This window comes from Leptodactylus fuscus, chromosome 9 (assembly GCF_031893055.1).
Source record: "Leptodactylus fuscus isolate aLepFus1 chromosome 9, aLepFus1.hap2, whole genome shotgun sequence".
Classification (NCBI taxonomy): Eukaryota; Metazoa; Chordata; class Amphibia; order Anura; family Leptodactylidae; genus Leptodactylus; species Leptodactylus fuscus.
The window spans coordinates 90,315,309-90,341,420 of NC_134273.1; the positions used below are offsets into that span (position 1 = coordinate 90,315,309).

General features: G+C 50.2%; 1 protein-coding gene across 6 annotated transcripts in view; it reads right to left on the minus strand.

Annotated features, from left to right (window-relative positions):
• CACNA2D2 (calcium voltage-gated channel auxiliary subunit alpha2delta 2) overlaps positions 1-26,112 on the minus strand; it is a 147,241-nt gene that overhangs the window by 66,678 nt on the left and 54,451 nt on the right. For all 6 annotated transcript variants that reach the window (XM_075287574.1, XM_075287573.1, XM_075287570.1 and 3 more), the window contains exon 3: positions 10,839-10,955. In XM_075287574.1, the coding sequence (XP_075143675.1) occupies positions 10,839-10,955 (117 nt within the window). The remainder of the gene's footprint in view (positions 1-10,838; positions 10,956-26,112) is intronic.

Genomic DNA, 26,112 nt, shown 5'->3' on the forward strand with positions numbered 1-26,112 from the left:
CCTGCAGAGAACGCAAAGACATCTAAAAGCTGGGGCTCGACCAATGGGAGTGATGGAGACTATGGGGGTTGGCGCCGTCCACATGTGGTGCAGACACACAGGGACCCCCCGGGAGGGGCACAATGGCAGCAGAAAAAAGGAGCCAGCGGGAGCCACTCAGAACCTCGTGATCCAAGTGTAAGACAGTGGCCGCGCCGTCAGATGGCGAATGAGGTGACGCGGAACATCAGGAACCACTTCAGCCTCCGCCGGCCCCGCGCTAAGGGCGCCATAGCAGCTACACAGCAATGGGGGGGGGGGCCAAGAACCTGAAGGTGAAAACTGCAGATGGCATAGACCATGACCCCCAACACGCGGAGACAACCCGGGGCGACCCCGCACCCCCAACGTGAGGAGACAACCCGGGGCGACCCCGCACCCCCAACACGCGGAGACAACCCGGGGCGACCCCGCACCCCCAACGTGAGGAGACAACCCGGGGCGACCCCGCACCCCCAACACGCGGAGACAACCCGGGGCGACCCCGCACCCCCAACGTGAGGAGACAACCCGGGGCGACCCCGCACCCCCAACACGCGGAGACAACCCGGGGCGACCCCGCACCCCCAACGTGAGGAGACAACCCGGGGCGACCCCGCACCCCCAACGTGAGGAGACAACCCGGGGCGACCCCGCACCCCCAACGTGAGGAGACAACCCGGGGCGACCCCGCACCCCCAACACGCGGAGAAAACCCGGGGCGACCCCGCACCCCCAACGTGAGGAGACAACCCGGGGCGACCCCGCACCCCCAACACGCAGAGACAACCCGGGGCGACCCCGCACCCCCAACGTGAGGAGACAACCCGGGGCGACCCCGCACCCCCAACACGCGGAGACAACCCGGGGCGACCCTGCACCCCCAACGTGAGGAGACAACCCGGGGCGACCCCGCACCCCCAACACGCGGAGACAACCCGGGGCGACCCCGCACCCCCAACGTGAGGAGACAACCCGGGGCGACCCCGCACCCCCAACGTGAGGAGACAACCTGCACCCCCAATAGAAGGGGACAATCTAAGACCACCCCCCCATCCACGACAAGATGACCCCAATTAGCCCCACACTCCCACCACTGTGCACCACCCTGGACAAAATAGGATGAAGTACTACAAATCCCAGGATCCCCCATCATGTCCTACACAAGAGCCCCGCTCTGCAGGGGGGTCCAGGCTAATAATCCAGGCAGTATGAGGAGGGGCCGCAGGGACTGGAATCAGAATTAGAAGCATTTGGAGCAGAAATGCCCTGACTGCGCCGCCTCGCCCTCAGCGTTCACTCCTAATCGGCTCTCAGAGCAGCGCTCCGCTCTCCAGGAATCACAAATTATAGGTCAAGATTGTCTAATGCACAATAATGGATCTGTCCGGCCGCAGGGCCCACCTAGGGAGCAGCAGGGGGTCTCTGAGGAGGGGGCGCTACTGTATATGGGGTCTCTGAGGATGGGGCGCTACGGTATATGGGGTCTCTGAGGATGGGGCGCTACTGTATATGGGGTCACAGAGGAGGGGGCGCTGCTGTATATGGGGTCACAGAGGAGGGGGCACTGCTGTATATGGGGTCTCTGAGGATGGGGCGCTACGGTATATGGGGTCTCTGAGGATGGGGCGCTGCTGTATATGGGGTCACAGAGGAGGGGGCACTGCTGTATATGGGGTCACAGAGGAGGGGGCACTGCTGTATTTGGGGTCACAGAGGAGGGGGACCTGCTGTATATGGGGTCTCTGAGGAGGGGGCGCTGCTGTATATGGGGTCACAGAGGATGAGGCGCTGCTGTATATGGGGTCACAGAGGAGGGGGCGCTGCTGTATATGGGGTCACAGAGGAGGGGGCGCTGCTGTATATGGGGTCACAGAGGAGGGGGCGCTGCTGTATATGGGGTCACAGAGGAGGGGGCGCTGCTGTATATGGGGTCACAGAGGAGGGGGCGCTGCTGTATATGGGGTCACAGAGGAGGGGGCGCTGCTGTATATGGGGTCGCAGAGGAGGGGGCTCTGCTGTATTTGGGGTCACAGAGGAGGGGGCTCTGCTGTATTTGGGGTCTCTGAGGAGGGGGCGCTGCTGTATATGGGGTCACAGAGGAGGGGGCGCTGCTGTATATGGGGTCACAGAGGAGGGGGCGCTGCTGTATATGGGGTCTCTGAGGAGGGGGCACTACTGTATATGGGGTCTCTGAGGATGGGGCGCTGCTGTATATGGGGTCTCTGAGGATGGGGCGCTGCTGTATATGGGGTCACAGAGGAGGGGGCGCTGCTGTATATGGGGTCACAGAGGAGGGGGCGCTGCTGTATATGGGGTCTCTGAGGATGGGGCGCTGCTGTATATGGGGTCACAGAGGAGGGGGCGCTGCTGTATATGGGGTCACAGAGGAGGGGGCTCTGCTGTATTTGGGGTCACAGAGGAGGGGGCGCTGCTGTATATGGGGTCACAGAGGAGGGGGACCTGCTGTATATGGGGTCTCTGAGGAGGGGGCGCTGCTGTATATGGGGTCACAGAGGATGAGGCGCTGCTGTATATGGGGTCACAGAGGAGGGAGCGCTGCTGTATATGGGGTCACAGAGGAGGGGGCGCTGCTGTATATGGGGTCACAGAGGAGGGGGCTCTGCTGTATTTGGGGTCTCTGAGGAGGGGGCGCTGCTGTATATGGGGTCACAGAGGAGGGGGCGCTGCTGTATATGGGGTCACAGAGGAGGGGGCGCTGCTGTATATGGGGTCACAGAGGAGGGGGCGCTGCTGTATATGGGGTCACAGAGGAGGGGGCGCTGCTGTATATGGGGTCACAGAGGAGGGGGCTCTGCTGTATTTGGGGTCACAGAGGAGGGGGCGCTGCTGTATATGGGGTCACAGAGGAGGGGGCGCTGCTGTATATGGGGTCACAGAGGAGGGGGCGCTGCTGTATATGGGGTCACAGAGGAGGGGGCGCTGCTGTATATGGGGTCACAGAGGAGGGGGCGCTGCTGTATATGGGGTCACAGAGGAGGGGGCGCTGCTGTATATGGGGTCACAGAGGAGGGGGCTCTGCTGTATATGGGGTCACAGAGGAGGGGGCGCTGCTGTATATGGGGTCACAGAGGAGGGGGCGCTGCTGTATATGGGGTCACAGAGGAGGGGGCGCTGCTGTATATGGGGTCACAGAGGAGGGGGCGCTGCTGTATTTGGGGTCACAGAGGAGGGGGCGCTGCTGTATATGGGGTCACAGAGGAGGGGGCGCTGCTGTATATGGGGTCACAGAGGAGGGGGCGCTGCTGTATATGGGGTCACAGAGGAGGGGGCGCTGCTGTATATGGGGTCACAGAGGAGGGGGCGCTGCTGTATATGGGGTCACAGAGGAGGGGGCGCTGCTGTATATGGGGTCACAGAGGAGGGGGCGCTGCTGTATATGGGGTCACAGAGGAGGGGGCTCTGCTGTATTTGGGGTCACAGAGGAGGGGGCGCTGCTGTATATGGGGTCTCTGAGGAGGGGGCGCTGCTGTATATGGGGTCACAGAGGAGGGGGCGCTGCTGTATATGGGGTCACAGAGGAGGGGGCGCTGCTGTATATGGGGTCACAGAGGAGGGGGCGCTGCTGTATATGGGTTCACAGAGGAGGGGGCTCTGCTGTATTTGGGGTCTCTGAGGAGGGGGCGCTGCTGTATATGGGGTCACAGAGGAGGGGGCGCTGCTGTATACGGGGTCACAGAGGAGGGGGCGCTGCTGTATACGGGGTCACAGAGGAGGGGGCGCTGCTGTATATGGGGTCACAGAGGAGGGGGCGCTGCTGTATATGGCCCTAAACTGGAGACAACTGTAACAAACCCTCAGCTGACTTATACCCGTCCACAGCTGACTGTTTGTTACAATGTATCAGCATGAAGCAGTCAGTAAATCTCAGTGCATGCGAGTCCTGCCCCTGGGTCGGCCATTTTGGGCAGGGACACGCTGAATATGGCGGGAATGTGAGTGACTGCTGACAGCTCTGTTACAGTGTATCGGTCCATGAGAAGATCTAGACTGAAACAAACCCTCAGCTGTGAGAAGGGTCAGCCCCGGCCGGGGGGGGTCGAGGATTCGGGAATCGCAATGTGTGCGCCCGCCAGGAACGTGTGGACACTCTCGCACCCCAGGGATTGCGCTTCGGCTGTTTCGGACCGGACGCTGGCCCTTTAAATATAAAGAAATAAAAATAAAATAAAAAAAAAATCAGAAGAAGGAGAATGAAAGCGGAGCGCAGACATCGGGGCGGTCGGCGGCGGTGGCGGCGCTGGTATCTGTCTCCCGCCCGCTCCGTCTGCTCGCTACAAACAATACAAATAAATAAAAGGCGTCTTCGGGATTTGAAGAATTAAAATTATAATTAAAACAAAGCGGATGCGGGGTAATTAGCGCGGCGGGGGAGGGGCGCATTGTCATTATTAATTACCCCGCGCGCAGATTAAACCTGAGAGGATTTACTGAACTCTCCGCCTCTGGAGTTTGGGAAAGGATTTGTGCTGCGGAGCGGGCGAAACGGCGGCACGAAACCGCCAGGACCGTGTGGGGGGGAGGGGGCAGCGCGGACAAGATCTGTCTACCCTGCCCGTGTCCCTAGGACAACTCCTCCTGTCTCCATACTAAGAGCTCATGATACAGGGCGACGCCTCCGGAGATCTGCTGTAGGGCAGGAAGTGTTATCAGAGGGACACGGGCGCAGACCTCCATGTTGGATTTAGTAGAGCGCTACATTGTCTCATCTCTGCTAGGTAATTAGATCTGGAATGTGATTGGCTGCCAGGAGGTCCAGTGCCATGACTGGGATGCCAGGAAGTGTTGCCTTAGGGACATCACCCAATGTTCAGATCTAGGATAGGAGAGGCCGACGCGTTGCACATTGTAATGATGGGCGACTCTCTTCTTAAAGGAACTGACAGGGACAAGAAGAGTTGTCATAGGGATGCAGGGGCAGAACGTGTTGGAGTTTGGGGAAAATTATAACTGGATTGTGATTGGCTGCCAGGAAGTGTTACCATAGCATAGGGAATGGTCACATAACACACTGCTATAGTGGGAGAGTCTCCTCTTAAAGGGATTGTCCAGGAGAACAAACATTGGTGCTTTGGAGGTGAATGAGCTGCAGTACCGGACACAGCCTGAGCACAGGGGAGGCGCTGCTGGTCAACAAAAGCAGACCCTCAGTGATTATGGCGGCGCTGTCAGGCCCCTCCCCCACGGGGTTAATGTCGTCGTTAGCTAATCTGCGTTACTGCAGCATTGTTAATCCAATTAAACCTGTCACAGCCGGTGATTGAGATCAGAAAGCGGCAGGAAGAACTCCGACCCCGCTCAGACATCAACACCAATCTGCCAGGCCGGGCAAGGAGGTGGCGGAGACAGAGACAAGGACGCGGCGAGGAGATGGCGGTATAATGTGACGGAAATTACTACAGCCAACACACCCAGTGGACAGAAATCACAGCCAGTGTGTCAGTCTTTACTGTAGCTCTAGCATTCTATTCATGCATCAGACAGATCGTCACCCCCACCATCCCACATAGTGAAATACTGCAGCGCATTGTGGGAGGAAAGATCAGAGGGAGCAGCCGAGCTGTGACTTGTAGTCCTGCAGCAGCTCATGAGACGGAGCAGTACAGTGCGCCATTCCCGCAACGTGTATCATTGTAACTGAGATCACATGACAGGCGAAGGCGCCAGAACGCAACACACCGAGGACCAAACCCTTCACCCTCCTATTTCATGGCTGGTTTTATCTAATCGCAGCCCATTAGGAAGGTAATGAGAAAAGAAAACAATCGTAATAACCAGGGGAGGCCACAAGGGGCAGCAGAGAGCAGAGAACAGCAAAACCTACTGTCCCCTGTTATCAGCCATGTCAGGAGAGGAGAGGCCGACTGTAGGACAGGGGAATACAATCTATTACTATCTGTTATCAGCCATGTCAGGAGAGGAGAGGCCGACTGTAGGAGAGGGGAATACAATCTATTACTATCTGTTATCAGCCATGTCAGGAGAGGAGAGGCCGACTGTAGGACAGGGGAATACAATCTATTACTATCTGTTATCAGCCATGTCAGCAGGGGGCGACTGTAGGACAGGGGAATACAATCTATTACTATCTGTTATCAGCCATGTCAGGAGAGGAGAGGCCGACTGTAGGACAGGGGAATACAATCTATTACTATCTGTTATCAGCCATGTCAGGAGAGGAGAGGCCGACTGTAGGACAGGGGAATACAATCTATTACTATCTGTTATCAGCCATGTCAGGAGAGGAGAGGCCGACTGTAGGACAGGGGAATACAATCTATTACTATCTGTTATCAGCCATGTCAGGAGAGGAGAGGCCGACTGTAGGACAGGGGAATACAATCTATTACTATCTGTTATCAGCCATGTCAGCAGGGGGCGACTGTAGGACAGGAGAATACAATCTATTACTATCTGTTATCAGCCGTGTCAGGAGAGGAGAGGCCGACTGTAGGACAGGAGAATACAATCTATTACTATCTGTTATCAGCCGTGTCAGGAGAGGAGAGGCCGACTGTAGGACAGGAGAATACAATCTATTACTATCTGTTATCAGCCATGTCAGGAGAGGAGAGGCCGACTGTAGGACAGGAGAATACAATCTATTACTATCTGTTATCAGCCCTGTCAGGAGAGGAGAGGCCGACTGTAGGACAGGGGAATACAATCTATTACTATCTGTTATCAGCCATGTCAGGAGAGGAGAGGCCGACTGTAGGACAGGAGAATACAATCTATTACTATCTGTTATCAGCCATGTCAGGAGAGGAGAGGCCGACTGTAGGACAGGGGAATACAATCTATTACTATCTGTTATCAGCCCTGTCAGGAGAGGAGAGGCCGACTGTAGGACAGGGGAATACAATCTATTACTATCTGTTATCAGCCCTGTCAGGAGAGGAGAGGCCGACTGTAGGACAGGGGAATACAATCTATTACTATCTGTTATCAGCCCTGTCAGGAGAGGAGAGGCCGACTGTAGGACAGGGGAATACAATCTATTACTATCTGTTATCAGCCATGTCAGGAGAGGAGAGGCCGACTGTAGGACAGGGGAATACAATCTATTACTATCTGTTATCAGCCATGTCAGGAGAGGAGAGGCCGACTGTAGGACAGGGGAATACAATCTATTACTATCTGTTATCAGCCATGTCAGGGGGGGGAGAGGCCGACTGTAGGACAGGAGAATACAATCTATTACTATCTGTTATCAGCCATGTCAGGAGAGGAGAGGCCGACTGTAGGACAGGAGAATACAATCTATTACTATCTGTTATCAGCCATGTCAGGAGAGGAGAGGCCGACTGTAGGACAGGGGAATACAATCTATTACTATCTGTTATCAGCCATGTCAGGAGAGGAGAGGCCGACTGTAGGACAGGGGAATACAATCTATTACTATCTGTTATCAGCCATGTCAGGAGAGGAGAGGCCGACTGTAGGACAGGAGAATACAATCTATTACTATCTGTTATCAGCCATGTCAGGAGAGGCCGACTGTAGGACAGGGGAATACAATCTATTACTATCTGTTATCAGCCATGTCAGGAGAGGAGAGGCCGACTGTAGGACAGGAGAATACAATCTATTACTATCTGTTATCAGCCATGTCAGGAGAGGAGAGGCCGACTGTAGGACAGGAGAATACAATCTATTACTATCTGTTATCAGCCATGTCAGGAGAGGCCGACTGTAGGACAGGGGAATACAATCTATTACTATCTGTTATCAGCCATGTCAGGAGAGGAGAGGCCGACTGTAGGACAGGAGAATACAATCTATTACTATCTGTTATCAGCCATGTCAGGACAGGAGAGGCCGACTGTAGGACAGGAGAATACAATCTATTACTATCTGTTATCAGCCATGTCAGGAGAGGAGAGGCCGACTGTAGGACAGGGGAATACAATCTATTACTATCTGTTATCAGCCATGTCAGGACAGGAGAGGCCGACTGTAGGACAGGAGAATACAATCTATTACTATCTGTTATCAGCCATGTCAGGAGAGGAGAGGCCGACTGTAGGACAGGGGAATACAATCTATTACTATCTGTTATCAGCCATGTCAGGAGAGGAGAGGCCGACTGTAGGACAGGGGAATACAATCTATTACTATCTGTTATCAGCCATGTCAGGAGAGGCCGACTGTAGGACAGGGGAATACAATCTATTACTATCTGTTATCAGCCATGTCAGGAGAGGCCGACTGTAGGAGAGGGGAATACAATCTATTACTATCTGGTATCAGCCATGTCAGGAGAGGCCGAACGTAGGACAGGGGAATACAATCTATTACTATCTGTTATCAGCCATGTCAGGAGAGGAGAGGCCGACTGTAGGACAGGGGAATACAATCTATTACTATCTGGTATCAGCCATGTCAGGAGAGGCCGAATGTAGGACAGGGGAATACAATCTATTACTATCTGTTATCAGCCATGTCAGGAGAGGAGAGGCCGACTGTAGGACAGGGGGATACAATCTATTACTATCTGTTATCAGCCATGTCAGGAGAGGAGAGGCCGACTGTAGGACAGGGGAATACAATCTATTACTATCTGTTATCAGCCATGTCAGGAGAGGAGAGGCCGACTGTAGGACAGGGGAATACAATCTATTACTATCTGTTATCAGCCATGTCAGGAGAGGAGAGGCCGACTGTAGGACAGGGGAATACAATCTATTACTATCTGTTATCAGCCACGTCAGGAGAGGAGAGGCCGACTGTAGGACAGGGGAATACAATCTATTACTATCTGTTATCAGCCACGTCAGGAGAGGAGAGGCCGACTGTAGGACAGGAGAATACAATCTATTACTATCTGTTATCAGCCACGTCAGGAGAGGAGAGGCCGACTGTAGGACAGGGGAATACAATCTATTACTATCTGTTATCAGCCACGTCAGGAGAGGAGAGGCCGACTGTAGGACAGGGAAATACAATCTATTATTATCTGTTATCAACCATGTCAGGAGAGGAGAGGCCGACTGTAGGACAGGAGAATACAATCTATTACTATCTGTTATCAGCCATGTCAGGAGAGGCCGACTGTAGGACAGGAGAATACAATCTATTACTATCTGTTATCAGCCATGTCAGGAGAGGAGAGGCCGACTGTAGGACAGGGGGATACAATCTATTACTATCTGTTATCAGCCATGTCAGGAGAGGAGAGGCCGACTGTAGGACAGGGGAATACAATCTATTACTATCTGTTATCAGCCACGTCAGGAGAGGAGAGGCCGACTGTAGGACAGGGGGATACAATCTATTACTATCTGTTATCAGCCATGTCAGGAGAGGAGAGGCTGACTGTAGGACAGGGGAATACAATCTATTACTATCTGTTATCAGCCATGTCAGGAGAGGAGAGGCCGACTGTAGGACAGGGAAATACAATCTATTATTATCTGTTATCAACCATGTCAGGAGAGGAGAGGCCGACTGTAGGACAGGAGAATACAATCTATTACTATCTGTTATCAGCCATGTCAGGAGAGGCCGACTGTAGGACAGGGGAATACAATCTATTACTATCTGTTATCAGCCATGTCAGGAGAGGCCGACTGTAGGACAGGGGAATACAATCTATTACTATCTGTTATCAGCCATGTCAGGAGAGGCCGACTGTAGGACAGGAGAATACAATCTATTACTATCTGTTATCAGCCATGTCAGGAGAGGAGAGGCCGACTGTAGGACAGGGGAATACAATCTATTACTATCTGTTATCAGCCATGCCAGGAGAGGAGAGACCGACTGTAGGACAGGGGAATACAATCTATTACTATCTGTTATCAGCCATGTCAGGAGAGGAGAGGCCGACTGTAGGAGAGGAGAATACAATCTATTACTATCTGTTATCAGCCATGTCAGGAGAGGAGAGGCCGACTGTAGTACAGGAGAATACAATCTATTACTATCTGTTATCAGCCATGTCAGGAGAGGCCGACTGTAGGACAGGGGAATACAATCTATTACTATCTGTTATCAGCCATGTCAGGCAGGTTGTTCCCCTTTAAATGCTTCTTCTAGGAATTCTCTGTCATTGTATATTACACTTGTTTTCACACTCTGCAGTCTGTAGATGGCGAGCACAGATAGTCCGCTCTCGGAGGTTTGCCGCGCTCCGGCTTATCACCGCTTATTGCTTCCTTCCCATAAATCCGGTAATTGAATCGCTCTTAATGTCCCCAAACAATTGATCTGAGAAACAGCAAACAAAATCTCAGACGTCATTAACAACGTTTCTAACGAGATGTGATCGGTGCCGGACGTGCGCTGGGGGCGGAGCTTACCATATGCACACCAGTCCAGTAAGCGAGCTCACCAGATCCTGTTCTTTAGGGGAGTATTCACATGAGACCTGTTAGTTGCAGTTTGTTGCTTTTTTCGTAAGGACTGATAGATAAACTGCGGCCACAACTATAAAATACTTATATGGAGACAATGGCGCCATGTGCACCAGACATCGCTGTGATCCACTCTCAGTCTGCGCCGGCTGCAACGTACAAATTGAGCCGCACCCCTAAACAAAACTTAGTTGTCATGGCTCCGCCCTCTGATAGACAACAAACCTCTGACAACCTGCTTCAAGCTGTGGCCTAAACAAAGGCAGACTCTGCAGACTGTGAAAAGCGCTGCAGGATAAGCCGCGATGCATTTCCGATGCGTTTTTCCCGCGGCGCTTTTTGTCTACGTTTCGCTCCCTATACTAGAGGAGAAGTTGTCACCAGCAGCGCAGATCACCCCCACCCCTCCCCCGCCACTGCATATACTGACCGGTCACTTACCTTTAGAGCTCGCACTTTTTTGGCGAGGAGGGTCTCGATGTCGCCCGCCACCTTCTCCACCAGCCTGCGGGGAACGTTCTCCTTCACCTCAAACAGATTCCGCTTTTCTTTGTAGAACTGCAGGAAGACAAGAACACAGGTCAGAAGGATGACACCCATCTTTCCAAGAATCCAGAAAAGCAACACAAACCTTGACATCAGAAATGTAACCTGCACCGACACATTGTAACTCGTCTACTGCGGTACTTTATTTATTTCTCTTGATTCTATAAATCGCCATCATACTCCGCAGCTCTGCCCACACATTCACTGCCCAGAACGATGTGAGAGGAAAACGCCAAACACGGAGAGAACATACAAACTACACGCACGTGTCATACAAGGCAGGACCGAGACCCGAGTGCTAACCACAGAGCCACCGTGCTGAGGGTCTGTAACATTGTATCAAGCCTGGACTCTGTACTGATACAATGTAACAAACGTCTCAGCTAAGGGTCTGTAACATTGTATCCAGGCCGGACTCCAGCCTGATACAATGTAACAATCACTGCGCTGTGTGTCAGCAGGGACCGTCTCTGTTCTCTGACAGCCAGCAGAGATCTTGAGAGTTTGGAGTCCAGGTAGTGGTGAAGGCTGATTTACATGGGACTGCGCTGACCCCCACTATTCCCCGCTTTGCTGAGCTCAGCTGCCTCTCTGCCGCTCCCACCGGACCCTCACAGCTGCGCTCATCGCCGACCGTCAGATCTTGGGAAGGGGATTGAGCTGGCACTACACCGCCGCACGCTGTGCTGACTCTGCATCTGACAACCGCAGATATTAAATCAGATCTCCAAGTGCTGAGTCTGAGAATCCAAACTGCAGCCCGGGCACATATAGGGGGACCCCGGGGGCGCTGCAGTGGTCTAATCTCCCCTCCAGCTGCAGGGCATTCTGGGAGATGTAGTGCTCCCTGCCAGAGCTGTCGCAAAGATTACACTCACGTCCTGGCCCTACAGCTAAATCCTCTGGATTACGGGGATCCAGCACCGGGAATATGCTCTGCCCACCCCTAAAGCTGCGGCTACAACACTGCATGAACCAGCAGAGGTGACAGGAAGCCACAAGAACTATTAATGCAGCTCTAGATGTGAATAGAGCACAACTGGGAGTGCAGCTCTGGATATGGCAAGTGTGAATGTAAAATAACAGAAGAATTGAGAGTGCAGCTCTAGATGTGGCTGGAGTATAAGTGCAGATAGAAATAGAGTATATAATGTAACCCTGCTCTGGCTGTGAATACTGTATACAATGTAATGTAACGCAGCTCCGGTTGTGAACAGTGTACACAATATAAAGCAGCAGAATTGGGAATACAGCTTGTGATGTGATTATAAGACAAGCAAACGTGGCAGTGACTGCAGCTGTGATTGTGAATAGTGTGTAAAACATAACAGCAGAATTGTGAATGCAGCTCTGGATGTGACTGGAGTATAAATGATGACGCAGCGATCACCCAGGCTGTAGGGGCAGCTTCCTGACACCTCTAGTAAAGTGCTGAGACTAGAGCGCCCCCATCCCTGTAGATTATACGGATTATTACAGGTCACCTTCAGCACAGTAGGGAGTGGCCTATAATAACCGCCGCCCCCCCCCAAGCTCCTCCCACTACGCATCTCCATCTCTACATTACTGTTCTTGCCCCAGCAGCCCTGGATCTGCAGAGCATCGCTCCCCGGCACGTACCTCACATCACGCCTGTGATTTATTATTCCACAACATCTGTCAGGCTTTATGCAGGAGATAACTCCAGAAGATTCTGAGGAGGATCGGAGAGGCGGCGGCGAGAAAGACGAGGAAAACCACAAACTAGAAGTCATTCATTGTCCATGCTGACCCCAAAATACAAGGCCCCCTCCCCCCCAAACCTGCACCCTATAGTCATATCTGCCTCAGGGAAAGTTGGGTGACCAATACAACCTTCACTTCATATCCCACACTGATGATCACCCAGCTTTCTCAGGCTCTTGAATGACAGATCTCTAATCATGGAAATGAGACTAAAGCATTACATCATGGGGATGAGCCATCCTGAAACTTAGGAAAAATTGCCACCCAACTTTTCCTAAACCCTGAACAGAAAATCTGCCTAGGTATATGCGGACATAGTAATATTTCTTTATTACTTATCATATTTGACAGTAAGGAGCCTAGGAAAGCTGGGTGACCGTAATAAGCAGCCAAACTGGTAATCACCCAACTTTCCTATGAATAGATATAATCTGACTGCAGTGTCACAGGAGAAAAGGAACTTCAGAATCATAGGAGATCTGGACGTGAATCATACACCAGAGCGCCCCACGCAGGCCACAGAGATCAAGACAGGAGAAGTCACCAGACTGAAGAAATATACTGTGAATGGAAACCAGTGGTGGCTGTATAATCTGTATGTAGTGAGCTCCCTCTAGTGGTGACTGTATAATCTGTATGTAGTGAGCTCCCCCTAGTGGTGACTGTATAATCTGTATGTAGTGAGCTCCTCCTAGTGGTGGCTGTATAATCTGTATGTAGTGAGCTCCTCCTAGTGGTGACTGTATAATCTGTATGTAGTGAGCTCCCTCTAGTGGTGACTGTATAATCTGTATGTAGTGAGCTCCCCCTAGTGGTGACTGTATAATCTGTATGTAGTGAGCTCCTCCTAGTGGTGGCTGTATAATCTGTATGTAGTGAGCTCCCCCTAGTGGTGACTGTATAATCTGTATGTAGTGAGCTCCCCCTAGTGGTGACTGTATAATCTGTATGTAGTGAGCTCCCCCTAGTGGTGACTGTATAATCTGTATGTAGTGAGCTCCCCCTAGTGGTGACTGTATAATCTGTATGTAGTGAGCTCCTCCTAGTGGTGACTGTATAATCTGTATGTAGTGAGCTCCCCCTAGTGGTGACTGTATAATCTGTATGTAGTGAGCTCCCCCTAGTGGTGACTGTATAATCTGTATGTAGTGAGCGCCCCCTAGTGGTGACTGTATAATCTGTATGTACTGAGCGCCCCCTAGTGGTGACTGTATAATCTGTATGTAGTGAGCTCCCCTAGTGGTGACTGTATAATCTGTATGTAGTGAGCTCCCCCTAGTGGTGACTGTATAATCTGTATGTAGTAAGCTCCTCCTAGTGGTGACTGTATAATCTGTATGTAGTGAGCTCCTCCTAGTGGTGACTGTATAATCTGTATGTAGTGAGCGCCCCCTAGTGGTGACTGTATAATCTGTATGTACTGAGCGCCCCCTAGTGGTGACTGTATAATCTGTATGTAGTGAGCTCCCCTAGTGGTGACTGTATAATCTGTATGTAGTGAGCTCCCCCTAGTGGTGACTGTATAATCTGTATGTAGTAAACTCCTCCTAGTGGTGACTGTATAATCTGTATGTAGTGAGCTCCTCCTAGTGGTGACTGTATAATCTGTATGTAGTGAGCTCCTCCTAGTGGTGACTGTATAATCTGTATGTAGTGAGCTCCTCCTAGTGGTGACTGTATAATCTGTATGTAGTGAGCTCTCCCTAGTGGTGACTGTATAATCTGTATGTAGTGAGCTCCCAATAGTGGTGACTGTATAATCTGTATGTAGTGAGCTCCTCCTAGTGGTGACTGTATAATCTGTATGTAGTGAGCTCTCCCTAGTGGTGACTGTATAATCTGTATGTAGTGAGCTCCCCCTAGTGGTGACTGTATAATCTGTATGTAGTGAGCTCCTCCTAGTGGTGACTGTATAATCTGTATGTAGTGAGCTCCCCCTAGTGGTGACTGTATAATCTGTATGTAGTGAGCTCCCCCTAGTGGTGACTGTATAATCTGTATGTAGTGAGATCCTCCTAGTGGTGACTGTATAATCTGTATGTAGTGAGCTCCCCCTAGTGGTGACTGTATAATCTGTATGTAGTGAGCTCCCCCTAGTGGTGACTGTATAATCTGTATGTAGTGAGCTCCCCCTAGTGGTGACTGTATAATCTGTATGTAGTGAGATCCTCCTAGTGGTGACTGTATAATCTGTATGTAGTGAGCTCCCCCTAGTGGTGACTGTATATTCTGTATGTACTGAGCGCCCCCTAGTGGTGACTGTATAATCTGTATGTAGTGAGCTCCCTCTAGTGGTGACTGTATAATCTGTATGTAGTGAGCTCCTCCTAGTGGTGACTGTATAACCTGTATGTAGTGAGCTCCTCCTAGTGGTGACTGTATAATCTGTATGTAGTGAGCTCCCCCTAGTGGTGACTGTATAATCTGTATGTAGTGAGCTCCCCCTAGTGGTGACTGTATAATCTGTATGTAGTGAGCTCCCCCTAGTGGTGACTGTATAATCTGTATGTAGTGAGCTCCCCCTAGTGGTGACTGTATAATCTGTATGTACTGAGCGCCCCCTAGTGGTGACTGTATAATCTGTATGTACTGAGCGCCCCCTAGTGGTGACTGTATAATCTGTATGTAGTGAGCGCCCCCTAGTGGTGACTGTATAATCTGTATGTACTGAGCGCCCCCTAGTGGTGACTGTATAATCTGTATGTAGTGAGCTCCTCCTAGTGGTGACTGTATAATCTGTATGTAGTGAGCTCCTCCTAGTGGTGACTGTATAATCTGTATGTAGTGAGCTCCCCCTAGTGGTGACTGTATAATCTGTATGTAGTGAGCTCCTCCTAGTGGTGACTGTATAATCTGTATGTAGTGAGCTCCCTCTAGTGGTGACTGTATAATCTGTATGTAGTGAGCTCCTCCTAGTGGTGACTGTATATTCTGTATGTACTGAGCGCCCCCTAGTGGTGACTGTATAATCTGTATGTAGTGAGCTCCTCCTAGTGGTGACTGTATAATCTGTATGTAGTGAGCTCCCCCTAGTGGTGGCTGTATAATCTGTATGTAGTGAGCTCCCCCTAGTGGTGACTGTATAATCTGTATGTAGTGAGCTCCCCTAGTGGTGACTGTATAATCTGTATGTAGTGAGCTCCCCCTAGTGGTGACTGTATAATCTGTATGTAGTGAGCTCCCCCTAGTGGTGACTGTATAATCTGTATGTAGTGAGCTCTCTCTAGTGGTGACTGTATAATCTGTATGTAGTGAGCTCCCCCTAGTGGTGACTGTATAATCTGCATGTAGTGAGCTCCTCCTAGTGGTGACTGTATAATCTGTATGTAGTGAGCTCCCCCTAGTGGTGACTGTATAATCTGTATGTAGTGAGCTCCTCCTAGTGGTGACTGTATAATCTGTATGTAGTGAGCTCCCCCTAGTGGTGACTGTATAATCTGTATGTAGTGATCTCCCTCTAGTGGTGACTGTATAATCTGTATGTAGTGAGCTCCCCCTAGTGGTGACTGTATAATCTGTATGTAGTGAGCTCCCCCTAGTGGTGACTGTATAATCTGTATGGAGTGAGCTCCTCCTAGTGGTGACTGTATAATCTGTATGTAGTGAGCTCCCCCTAGTGGTGGCTGCAGATAGCCGTCATGTAACTGTTTATGAAGGAGATCTGAAACTTTGTATCCTTGTAGATAAATGTTGCCATCAGAGATGACCCTGCAGTCACACCTAAAGCTGCACTCACAGTTTTGCACTCTGGTATGCCAGACGAGTTCGTTACATCTGTATTACCTTGGCATTCTTCAGCCTGGGAACTCGGAGAAAACCAGAAGCAGCTTTGGATGTAACTGGAGTATAAACCATGATGAGAAGGTTTGTGAGGTCGGCACCACCTGTGTCACTGGGTATGGAGTATATAGAGATATATATAGTGACCCCCCCCTATTACATGGTGTGAGGGGGCTGCAGGGCCATGTGTATTTCGGTACAGTGTCTGATGAGCGGGTACATGCGGCTGGTTTGTCATCGGGTGGGGGCGGGGGATGGCACAGCCCCTGTGGGCACCGCACCTGCGCTCAGTATAATTACTGCATTTGTTCTGCATGACGACATGAGGAGAGGATGGGGAGAGCGTCAGCGAGGAGGGGAGGCCGGGGGGCTGCAGGAGGGCACAGGTGGGCACCTGATTACCACACAGGCCGAAATTAATGAGCGGGAGAAAACGATTTTTCACGGGGTCAGGCGGCACAAGTTATGCAGATTATTAATGTCGCCGCTGAATGGGCGGAGGAAATGTCTAATGGAGTCACCGCCTAGAGCGCTGATCACACCCTGCAACTGATCAAGTGATTCAAAGGATCGACCCTGGGGGTCACCGCCAGGAGCTCCGCCCATTATACAGGGACCACTCACAGATGGCAAGTCCTCTGACAACCCCTTTAAGAATCAATTGAGGTTTCTGGAAGAGGAAACAGACTGGCGAATTAGCGCATGAGACTGGTGTGAACAGAGATGGAGCAACGGGAAGGGGGGGGGTGACAGTAGTGCATAATACGGGGGAGGGGAGGGGGGTAATCCTAGAGTTTGGAGTAACGCCCCTAGCTCAGGAGTGTCTGTGTAAATGCAGATTTGGTAGTGACTAGAGGGGCAGACCGGGGAGCGCTCCGGCTCCATGACACGCCATGTTTATCTAAAACAGAAAAATGACCGACTAAGAGAACATGGGGGAGGGAGGAGGGGCGGAGGACCCCAAAATCCACCCCTCACCATCCGCCACTCACAGACAGAAATTACACCGCTGCAAAATGGATGAAATTACAGCTTGCAGGAGGCGCCGGCAATAATCTGCAATCTGCGACGCTCTGCATGCGAATTAATTGCTTCATAAGTGACCCCGGACAGCTGGAGATCGCAGGAACATTGCACACGCAGGGCAGTAGCGACAAAGCATGCCGAAAAAACGAGAAAGAAAACCAGTCCTGAGCGCGAACGCCACGGTATGCATCAGTGCTATACATCACCCCAAGTGTCTTCCAAAGGGAGAGGAGCAGAAGCGCAAAGCACAGCGGGTAAGAAAACCGACCACATTCACTGAAAGCAAGCAGAGGACGGCAGATCACAGCGCCACCTGCAGGATACACAGCAGGCAGCACTACTGGACGCTGGCCCTTTAAGAGATGAGCTCAGGATTCTAGCGGCCGCACTATGAGTGGAGATATCCCGCATATAACATGTCGCAGTCTGCTGGGAGTTGTAGTCCTGCGGTAGTAATCCCCCGGACACCTGACAGGCGGCTCAGCCGCCATCTTAATCCGTTATCAGGGTTTGATCTAAGAGGATTTCTCAGCACGGCCAAGATAAATATTTTCATTTAAAGGGTTTATCTGACGGGGACGGAACGCCGTGTCCGCAGGGAGCGAGCAGAAACCGCCAGGGGAGGGGCCAGAGTGTGCGGGAACGCTGGGTGACAAGCAATATTCCTGGCCTATCAGCTCCAGTGGAAACTGCCAGCACCCAGCTTTCCCAGAATCCTGCTTGATCTCAGTTGCAGACACTGGGTCCTGGCCTAGTCAGTGCTGAGGGTTTGTTACAGTTGTGCCCAGTCCTAATACACTGTAACGAACCATCAGCGGAGAGGAGAGGACTGGGCAGACATTACTAGGCGTGCGTTGGCTGGTCACGTAACTGATGGATTCACCTTCGGCTCGGATACACGGTTAGAACGCTCTTGGATACGATATATCCTTCGCTGCGCTCCATCCCGGGGGCCTGGGTCATGTGATCAGCGTGGGGCGGACGCTTCATCCGTCATTACCTGCCTGATCACCGGCGCTAACATGCAGCTCGTTTGCTGACAGGCGGCGCGGCCTCACGTAAGTAAATGAGATGTGAGACGCGGCCCCATTATCTGCACGAGCGTCCTCCAGAGCTGACATCACAATTCTGCTGCTTATTGCTATAACCCACTGTCAGGACACGTCACCACCAGCACCATGTCTGACCAGTAAGGTTGTCACCCAGCTTTCCCAGACACAGATATATCTTCTTACCATCATCCTGACTATAGCAGAGAGAAAAGATGGAAGGAAAGGAGGGAAGGACAGAGAAGGACTACAAGACCCAGCAACCCTGAGGAATAAGCCGAAAGAGGAGAGGAGAGGCCGACTGTAGGACAGGGGAATACAATCTATTACTATCTGTTATCAGCCATGTCAGGAGAGGAGAGGCCGACTGTAGGACAGGAGAATACAATCTATTACTATCTGTTATCAGCCATGTCAGGAGAGGAGAGGCCGACTGTAGGACAGGGGAATACAATCTATTACTATCTGTTATCAGCCATGTCAGGAGAGGAGAGGCCGACTGTAGGACAGGAGAATACAATCTATTACTATCTGTTATCAGCCATGTCAGGAGAGGAGAGGCCGACTGTAGGACAGGGGAATACAATCTATTACTATCTGTTATCAGCCATGTCAGGAGAGGAGAGGCCGACTGTAGGACAGGAGAATACAATCTATTACTATCTGTTATCAGCCATGTCAGGAGAGGAGAGGCCGACTGTAGGACAGGAGAATACAATCTATTACTATCTGTTATCAGCCATGTCAGGAGAGGAGAGGCCGACTGTAGGACAGGGGAATACAATCTATTACTATCTGTTATCTGCCATGTCAGGAGAGGAGAGGCCGACTGTAGGACAGGGGAATACAATCTATTACTATCTGTTATCAGCCATGTCAGGAGAGGAGAGGCCGACTGTAGGACAGGAGAATACAATCTATTACTATCTGTTATCAGCCATGTCAGGAGAGGAGAGGCCGACTGTAGGACAGGAGAATACAATCTATTACTATCTGTTATCTGCCATGTCAGGAGAGGAGAGGCCGACTGTAGGACAGGGGAATACAATCTATTACTATCTGTTATCAGCCATGTCAGGAGAGGAGAGGCCGACTGTAGGACAGGAGAATACAATCTATTACTATCTGTTATCAGCCATGTCAGGAGAGGAGAGGCCGACTGTAGGACAGGAGAATACAATCTATTACTATCTGTTATCAGCCATGTCAGGAGAGGCCGACTGTAGGACAGGGGAATACAATCTATTACTATCTGTTATCAGCCATGTCAGGAGAGGAGAGGCCGACTGTAGGACAGGGGAATACAATCTATTACTATCTGTTATCAGCCATGTCAGGAGAGGAGAGGCCGACTGTAGGAGAGGGGAATACAATCTATTACTATCTGTTATCAGCCATGTCAGGAGAGGAGAGGCCGACTGTAGGACAGGGGAATACAATCTATTACTATCTGTTATCAGCCATGTCAGGAGAGGAGAGGCCGACTGTAGGACAGGAGAATACAATCTATTACTATCTGTTATCAAGCCATGTCAGGAGAGGAGAGGCCGACTGTAGGACAGGGGAATACAATCTATTACTATCTGTTATCAGCCATGTCAGGAGAGGAGAGGCCGACTGTAGGACAGGAGAATACAATCTATTACTATCTGTTATCAGCCATGTCAGGAGAGGCCGACTGTAGGACAGGGGAATACAATCTATTACTATCTGTTATCAGCCATGTCAGGAGAGGAGAGGCCGACTGTAGGACAGGGGAATACAATCTATTACTATCTGTTATCAGCCATGTCGAGGAGAGGAGAGGCCGACTGTAGGAGAGGGGAATACAATCTATTACTATCTGTTATCAGCCATGTCAGGAGAGGAGAGGCCGACTGTAGGACAGGGGAATACAATCTATTACTATCTGTTATCAGCCATGTCAGGAGAGGAGAGGCCGACTGTAGGACAGGGGAATACAATCTATTACTATCTGTTATCAGCCATGTCAGGAGAGGAGAGGCCGACTGTAGGACAGGAGAATACAATCTATTACTATCTGTTATCAGCCATGTCAGGAGAGGAGAGGCCGACTGTAGGACAGGGGAATACAATCTATTACTATCTGTTATCAGCCATGTCAGGAGAGGAGAGGCCGACTGTAGGACAGGGGAATACAATCTATTACTATCTGTTATCAGCCATGTCAGGAGAGAGAGGCCGACTGTAGGACAGGGGAATACAATCTATTACTATCTGCTATCAGCCATGTCAGGAGAGGAGAGGCCGACTGTAGGACAGGGGAATACAATCTATTACTATCTGTTATCAGCCATGTCAGGAGAGGAGAGGCCGACTGTAGGACAGGGGAATACAATCTATTACTATCTGTTATCTGCCATGTCAGGAGAGGAGAGGCCGACTGTAGGACAGGGGAATACAATCTATTACTATCTGTTATCAGCCATGTCAGGAGAGGAGAGGCCGACAGTAGGACAGGGGAATACAATCTATTACTATCTGTTATCAGCCATGTCAGGAGAGGCCGACTGTAGGACAGGGGAATACAATCTATTACTATCTGTTATCAGCCATGTCAGGAGAGGAGAGGCCGATTGTAGGACAGGAGAATACAATCTATTACTATCTGTTATCAGCCATGTCAGGAGGGGAGAGGCCGACTGTAGGACAGGAGAATACAATCTATTACTATCTGTTATCAGCCACGTCAGGAGAGGAGAGGCTGACTGTAGGACCGGGGAATACAATCTATTACTATCTGTTATCAGCCATGTCAGGAGAGGCCGACTGTAGGACAGGAGAATACAATCTATTACTATCTGTTATCAGCTATGTCAGGAGAGGAGAGGCCGACTGTAGGACAGGGGAATACAATCTATTACTATCTGTTATCAGCCATGTCAGGAGAGGAGAGGCCGACTGTAGGACAGGGGAATACAATCTATTACTATCTGTTATCAGCCATGTCAGGAGAGGAGAGGCCGACTGTAGGACAGGAGAATACAATCTATTACTATCTGTTATCAGCCATGTCAGGAGAGGAGAGGCCGACTGTAGGACAGGAGAATACAATCTATTACTATCTGTTATCAGCCATGTCAGGAGAGGAGAGGCCGACTGTAGGACAGGGGAATACAATCTATTACTATCTGTTATCAGCCATGTCAGGAGAGGAGAGGCTGACTGTAGGACAGGAGAATACAATCTATTACTATCTGTTATCAGCCATGTCAGGAGAGGAGAGGCCGACTGTAGGACAGGAGAATACAATCTATTACTATCTGTTATCAGCCACGTCAGGAGAGGAGAGGCTGACTGTAGGACAGGAGAATACAATCTATTACTATCTGTTATCAGCCACGTCAGGAGAGGAGAGGCCGACTGTAGGACAGGGGAATACAATCTATTACTATCTGTTATCAGCCATGTCAGGAGAGGAGAGGCCGACTGTAGGACAGGGGAATACAATCTATTACTATCTGTTATCAGCCATGTCAGGAGAGGAGAGGCTGACTGTAGGACAGGGGAATACAATCTATTACTATCTGTTATCCGCCATAGTGTTATGTTGTGACTGGCCTGCTGAGAATACTACAGCTCTTAGATGCTAGTTTTAGTGTAAGCCGTCTGATTTGGCTGATAACTGCAGACAGTAGCTCACTCTCCTTTATTACTTGTTGATCAGTATAGATGTAAGGTTATCAATGGCGACCACTGATCTTCGCCGTCCCTCCCCCTCCGCTATCGCCGCCTTTGTGTTCGAACAGACAGTTGTCCGCGGTCAGACACAGATTTACTGGACTCGGCGCAGCTGTCAGCCCTGAGCGATGACGGTCAAGGACCCCGGAGACCAGGAAATGGACGTCCAATCTCCCAGCGCAATGAATCTTCTCTCAAGTACAGGACGGCAGTGGCGAGAAATCCTAAATGGCGAACAATCAAAGGCGGATGACGGGCGATGAAAAATGCGGCTCATGTGTCATGTTGTATATGACAGAAAGATGGAGCAGAAGGATCGGAAAATATGGTGCTATAAGCGTGAGCCGTGCATTGTACGGAATATAACACACTGGGCGCGGCAACACAATATCACAAGATGGATCAAAACGGTTATGGAGGTCACAAACAATATGGCGTCTCATACTAAGCGTGTCATACAAAATATGGTGCCCCTGCCACCACTTGTACTGGATGCACCGGTAACCAGTGTGATACCGGCAGCCGCCATATTAGATCCTCACATTGCATTTCAGCCCTCAAACACTTCTCATTGTACAATACAGACCACAGGACTGGCGGCGACCAGCTGTACAGATGTGTCTGTGTGTAGTTGAGAATCTATGCGGCTGTATCTACAGTATATACACACCCAGGGCCAAACTGTGCGGCTGTATCTACAGTATATACACACCCAGGGCAGAGCTGTGTGGCTGTATCTACAGTATATACACACCCAGGGCAGAGCTGTACGGCTGTATCTACAGTATATACACACCCAGGGCCGAGCTGTGTGGCTGTATCTACAGTATATACACACCCAGGGCCGAACTGTGCGGCTGTATCTACAGTATATACACACCCAGGCAGAGCTGTACGGCTGTATCTACAGTATATACACACCCAGGGCCGAGCTGTGTGGCTGTATCTACAGTATATACACACCCAGGGCCGAACTGTGCAGCTGTATCTACAGTATATACACACCCAGGGCAGAGCTGTACGGCTGTATCTACAGTATATACACACCCAGGGCCGAGCTGTGTGGCTGTATCTACAGTATATACACACCCAGGGCCGAACTGTGCAGCTGTATCTACAGTATATACACACCCAGGGCCGAGCTGTACGGCTGTAGCTACAGTATATACACACCCAGGGCTGAGCTGTGCGGCTGTATCTACAGGATATACACACCCAGGGCTGAGCTGTACGGCTGTAGCTACAGTATATACACCCCAAGGATGGAGCTGTGTGGCTGCATCTACAGGATATACACACCCAGGGCCGAGCTGTACGGCTGTATCTACAGTACATACACACCCAGGGCAGAGCTGTACGGCTGTATCTACAGTATATACACACCCAGGGCAGAGCTGTACGGCTGTATCTACAGTATATACACACCCAGGGCCGAGCTGTACGGCTGTATCTACAGTATATAAACACCCAGGGCCGAGCTGTACGGCTGTATCTACAGTATATACACACCCAGGCCGAGCTGTATGGCTGTATCTACAGTATATACACACCCAGGGACGAACTGTACAGCTCTATCTACAGTATATACACACCAAGGGCCGAACTGTACGGCTGTATCTACAGTATTCTATATACATATATATACACATCTGAGCTGCACGGCTGCTCTGTGACGTGATGTAAAGTGGCATCATGGGGGCCGCAGGCGAAGCCAAAGCGCTGCGCTCAGCACATCCTCCAGATAGAAGGAGCCGACGCCAGAGCGCTCCCTCCCGGGCAGCTGTGCCAGTAACGCCGCCCCTATCTCCGCCACCATGAACGGCCACTTGGCTCTTAATCGTTCCAGTCGGCAAATACCAATAGAGTGCAGGAGCTGACACTCCATCACAATCCGGCAGAACATCCGCAGCGCAGGGAGCTGGCACTCAGGAAACGAGTCGCTGACTAATTAACTCAAGGCTTTGATGTGTCTAATTAATCAGCGAGTCTTCACTCCGCCCAACACTGAGCTACAGCGCTGCGAGCTGGAGGGCGACAACACACTCTTAAAGGGATGGTAACTACACAGACCGGGGGGTAGGAGGAGCGGCGCACATCAGTCACATATAGAAGAGGCCGAGATACAGGATATATAGAAGAGATCAGAGGAGGAGACTACACAGACTGAAAGGGCTGATAACAGAGAGCAACAGCCTGCACCAGCAGAATAGTGAGCGCAGCTCTGGAGTATAATACAGGATAAGTAATGTAATGTATGTACACAGTGACTGTACCAGCAGAATAGTGAGCGCAGCTCTGGAGTATAATACAGGATAAGTAATGTAATGTATGTACACAGTGACTGTACCTGCAGAATAGTGAGCGCAGCTCTGGAGTATAATACAGGATAAGTAATGTAATGTATGTACACAGTGACTGCACCAGCAGAATAGTGAGCACAGCTCTGGAGTATAATACAGGATAAGTAATGTAATGTATGTACACAGTGACTGTACCAGCAGAATAGTGAGCGCAGCTCTGGGGTATAATACAGGATAAGTAATGTAATGTATGTACACAGTGACTGCACCAGCAGAATAGTGAGCGCAGCTCTGGGGTATAATACAGGATAAGTAATGTAATGTATGTACACAGTGACTGTACCAGCAGAATAGTGAGCGCAGCTCTGGAGTATAATACAGGATAAGTAATGTAATGTATGTACACAGTGACTGCACCAGCAGAATAGTGAGCACAGCTCTGGAGTATAATACAGGATAAGTAATGTAATGTATGTACACAGTGACTGCACCAGCAGAATAGTGAGTGCAGCTCTGGAGTATAATACAGGATAAGTAATGTAATGTATGTACACAGTGACTGCACCAGCAGAATAGTGAGCGCAGCTCTGGAGTATAATACAGGATAAGTAATGTAATGTATGTACACGGTGACTGTACCAGCAGAATAGTGAGCGCAGCTCTGGAGTATAATACAAGATAAGTAATGTAATGTATGTACACAGTGACTGCACCAGCAGAATAGTGAGTGCAGCTCTGGGGTATAATACAGGATAAGTAATGTATGTACACAGTGACTGCACCAGCAGAATAGTGAGCGCAGCTCTGGAGTATAATACAAGATAAGTAATGTAATGTATGTACACAGTGACTGCACCAGCAGAATAGTGAGCGCAGCTCTGGAGTATAATACAGGATAAGTAATGTAATGTATGTACACAGTGACTGTACCAGCAGAATAGTGAGCGCAGCTCTGGAGTATAATACAGGATAAGTAATGTAATGTATGTACACAGTGACTGCACCAGCAGAATAGTGAGCGCAGCTCTGGAGTATAATACAGGATAAGTAATGTAATGTATGTACACAGTGACTGCACCAGCAGAATAGTGAGCGCAGCTCTGGAGTATAATACAAGATAAGTAATGTAATGTATGTACACAGTGACTGTACCAGCAGAATAGTGAGCGCAGCTCTGGAGTATAATACAGGATAAGTAATGTAATGTATGTACACAGTGACCGCACCAGCAGAATAGTGAGCGCAGCTCTGCAGTATAATACAGGATAAGTAATGTAATGTATGTACACAGTGACTGTACCAGCAGAATAGTGAGCGCAGCTCTGGAGTATAATACAGGATAAGTAATGTAATGTATGTACACAGTGACCGCACCAGCAGAATAGTGAGCGCAGCTCTGGGGTATAATACGGGATAAGTAATGTAATGTATGTACCTGGTGTTCCTGTAGATTTATTCTATATGTAACTACTGTATACTGTTATGTAAGGTCAGCAGATGTGTGCAGGCTCCTGGTGAGGTATACGGCTCTCTGTACCTCGAGTCTGATGTATATAATGTATTTTCCAGCACTTCAAAGACATCAAA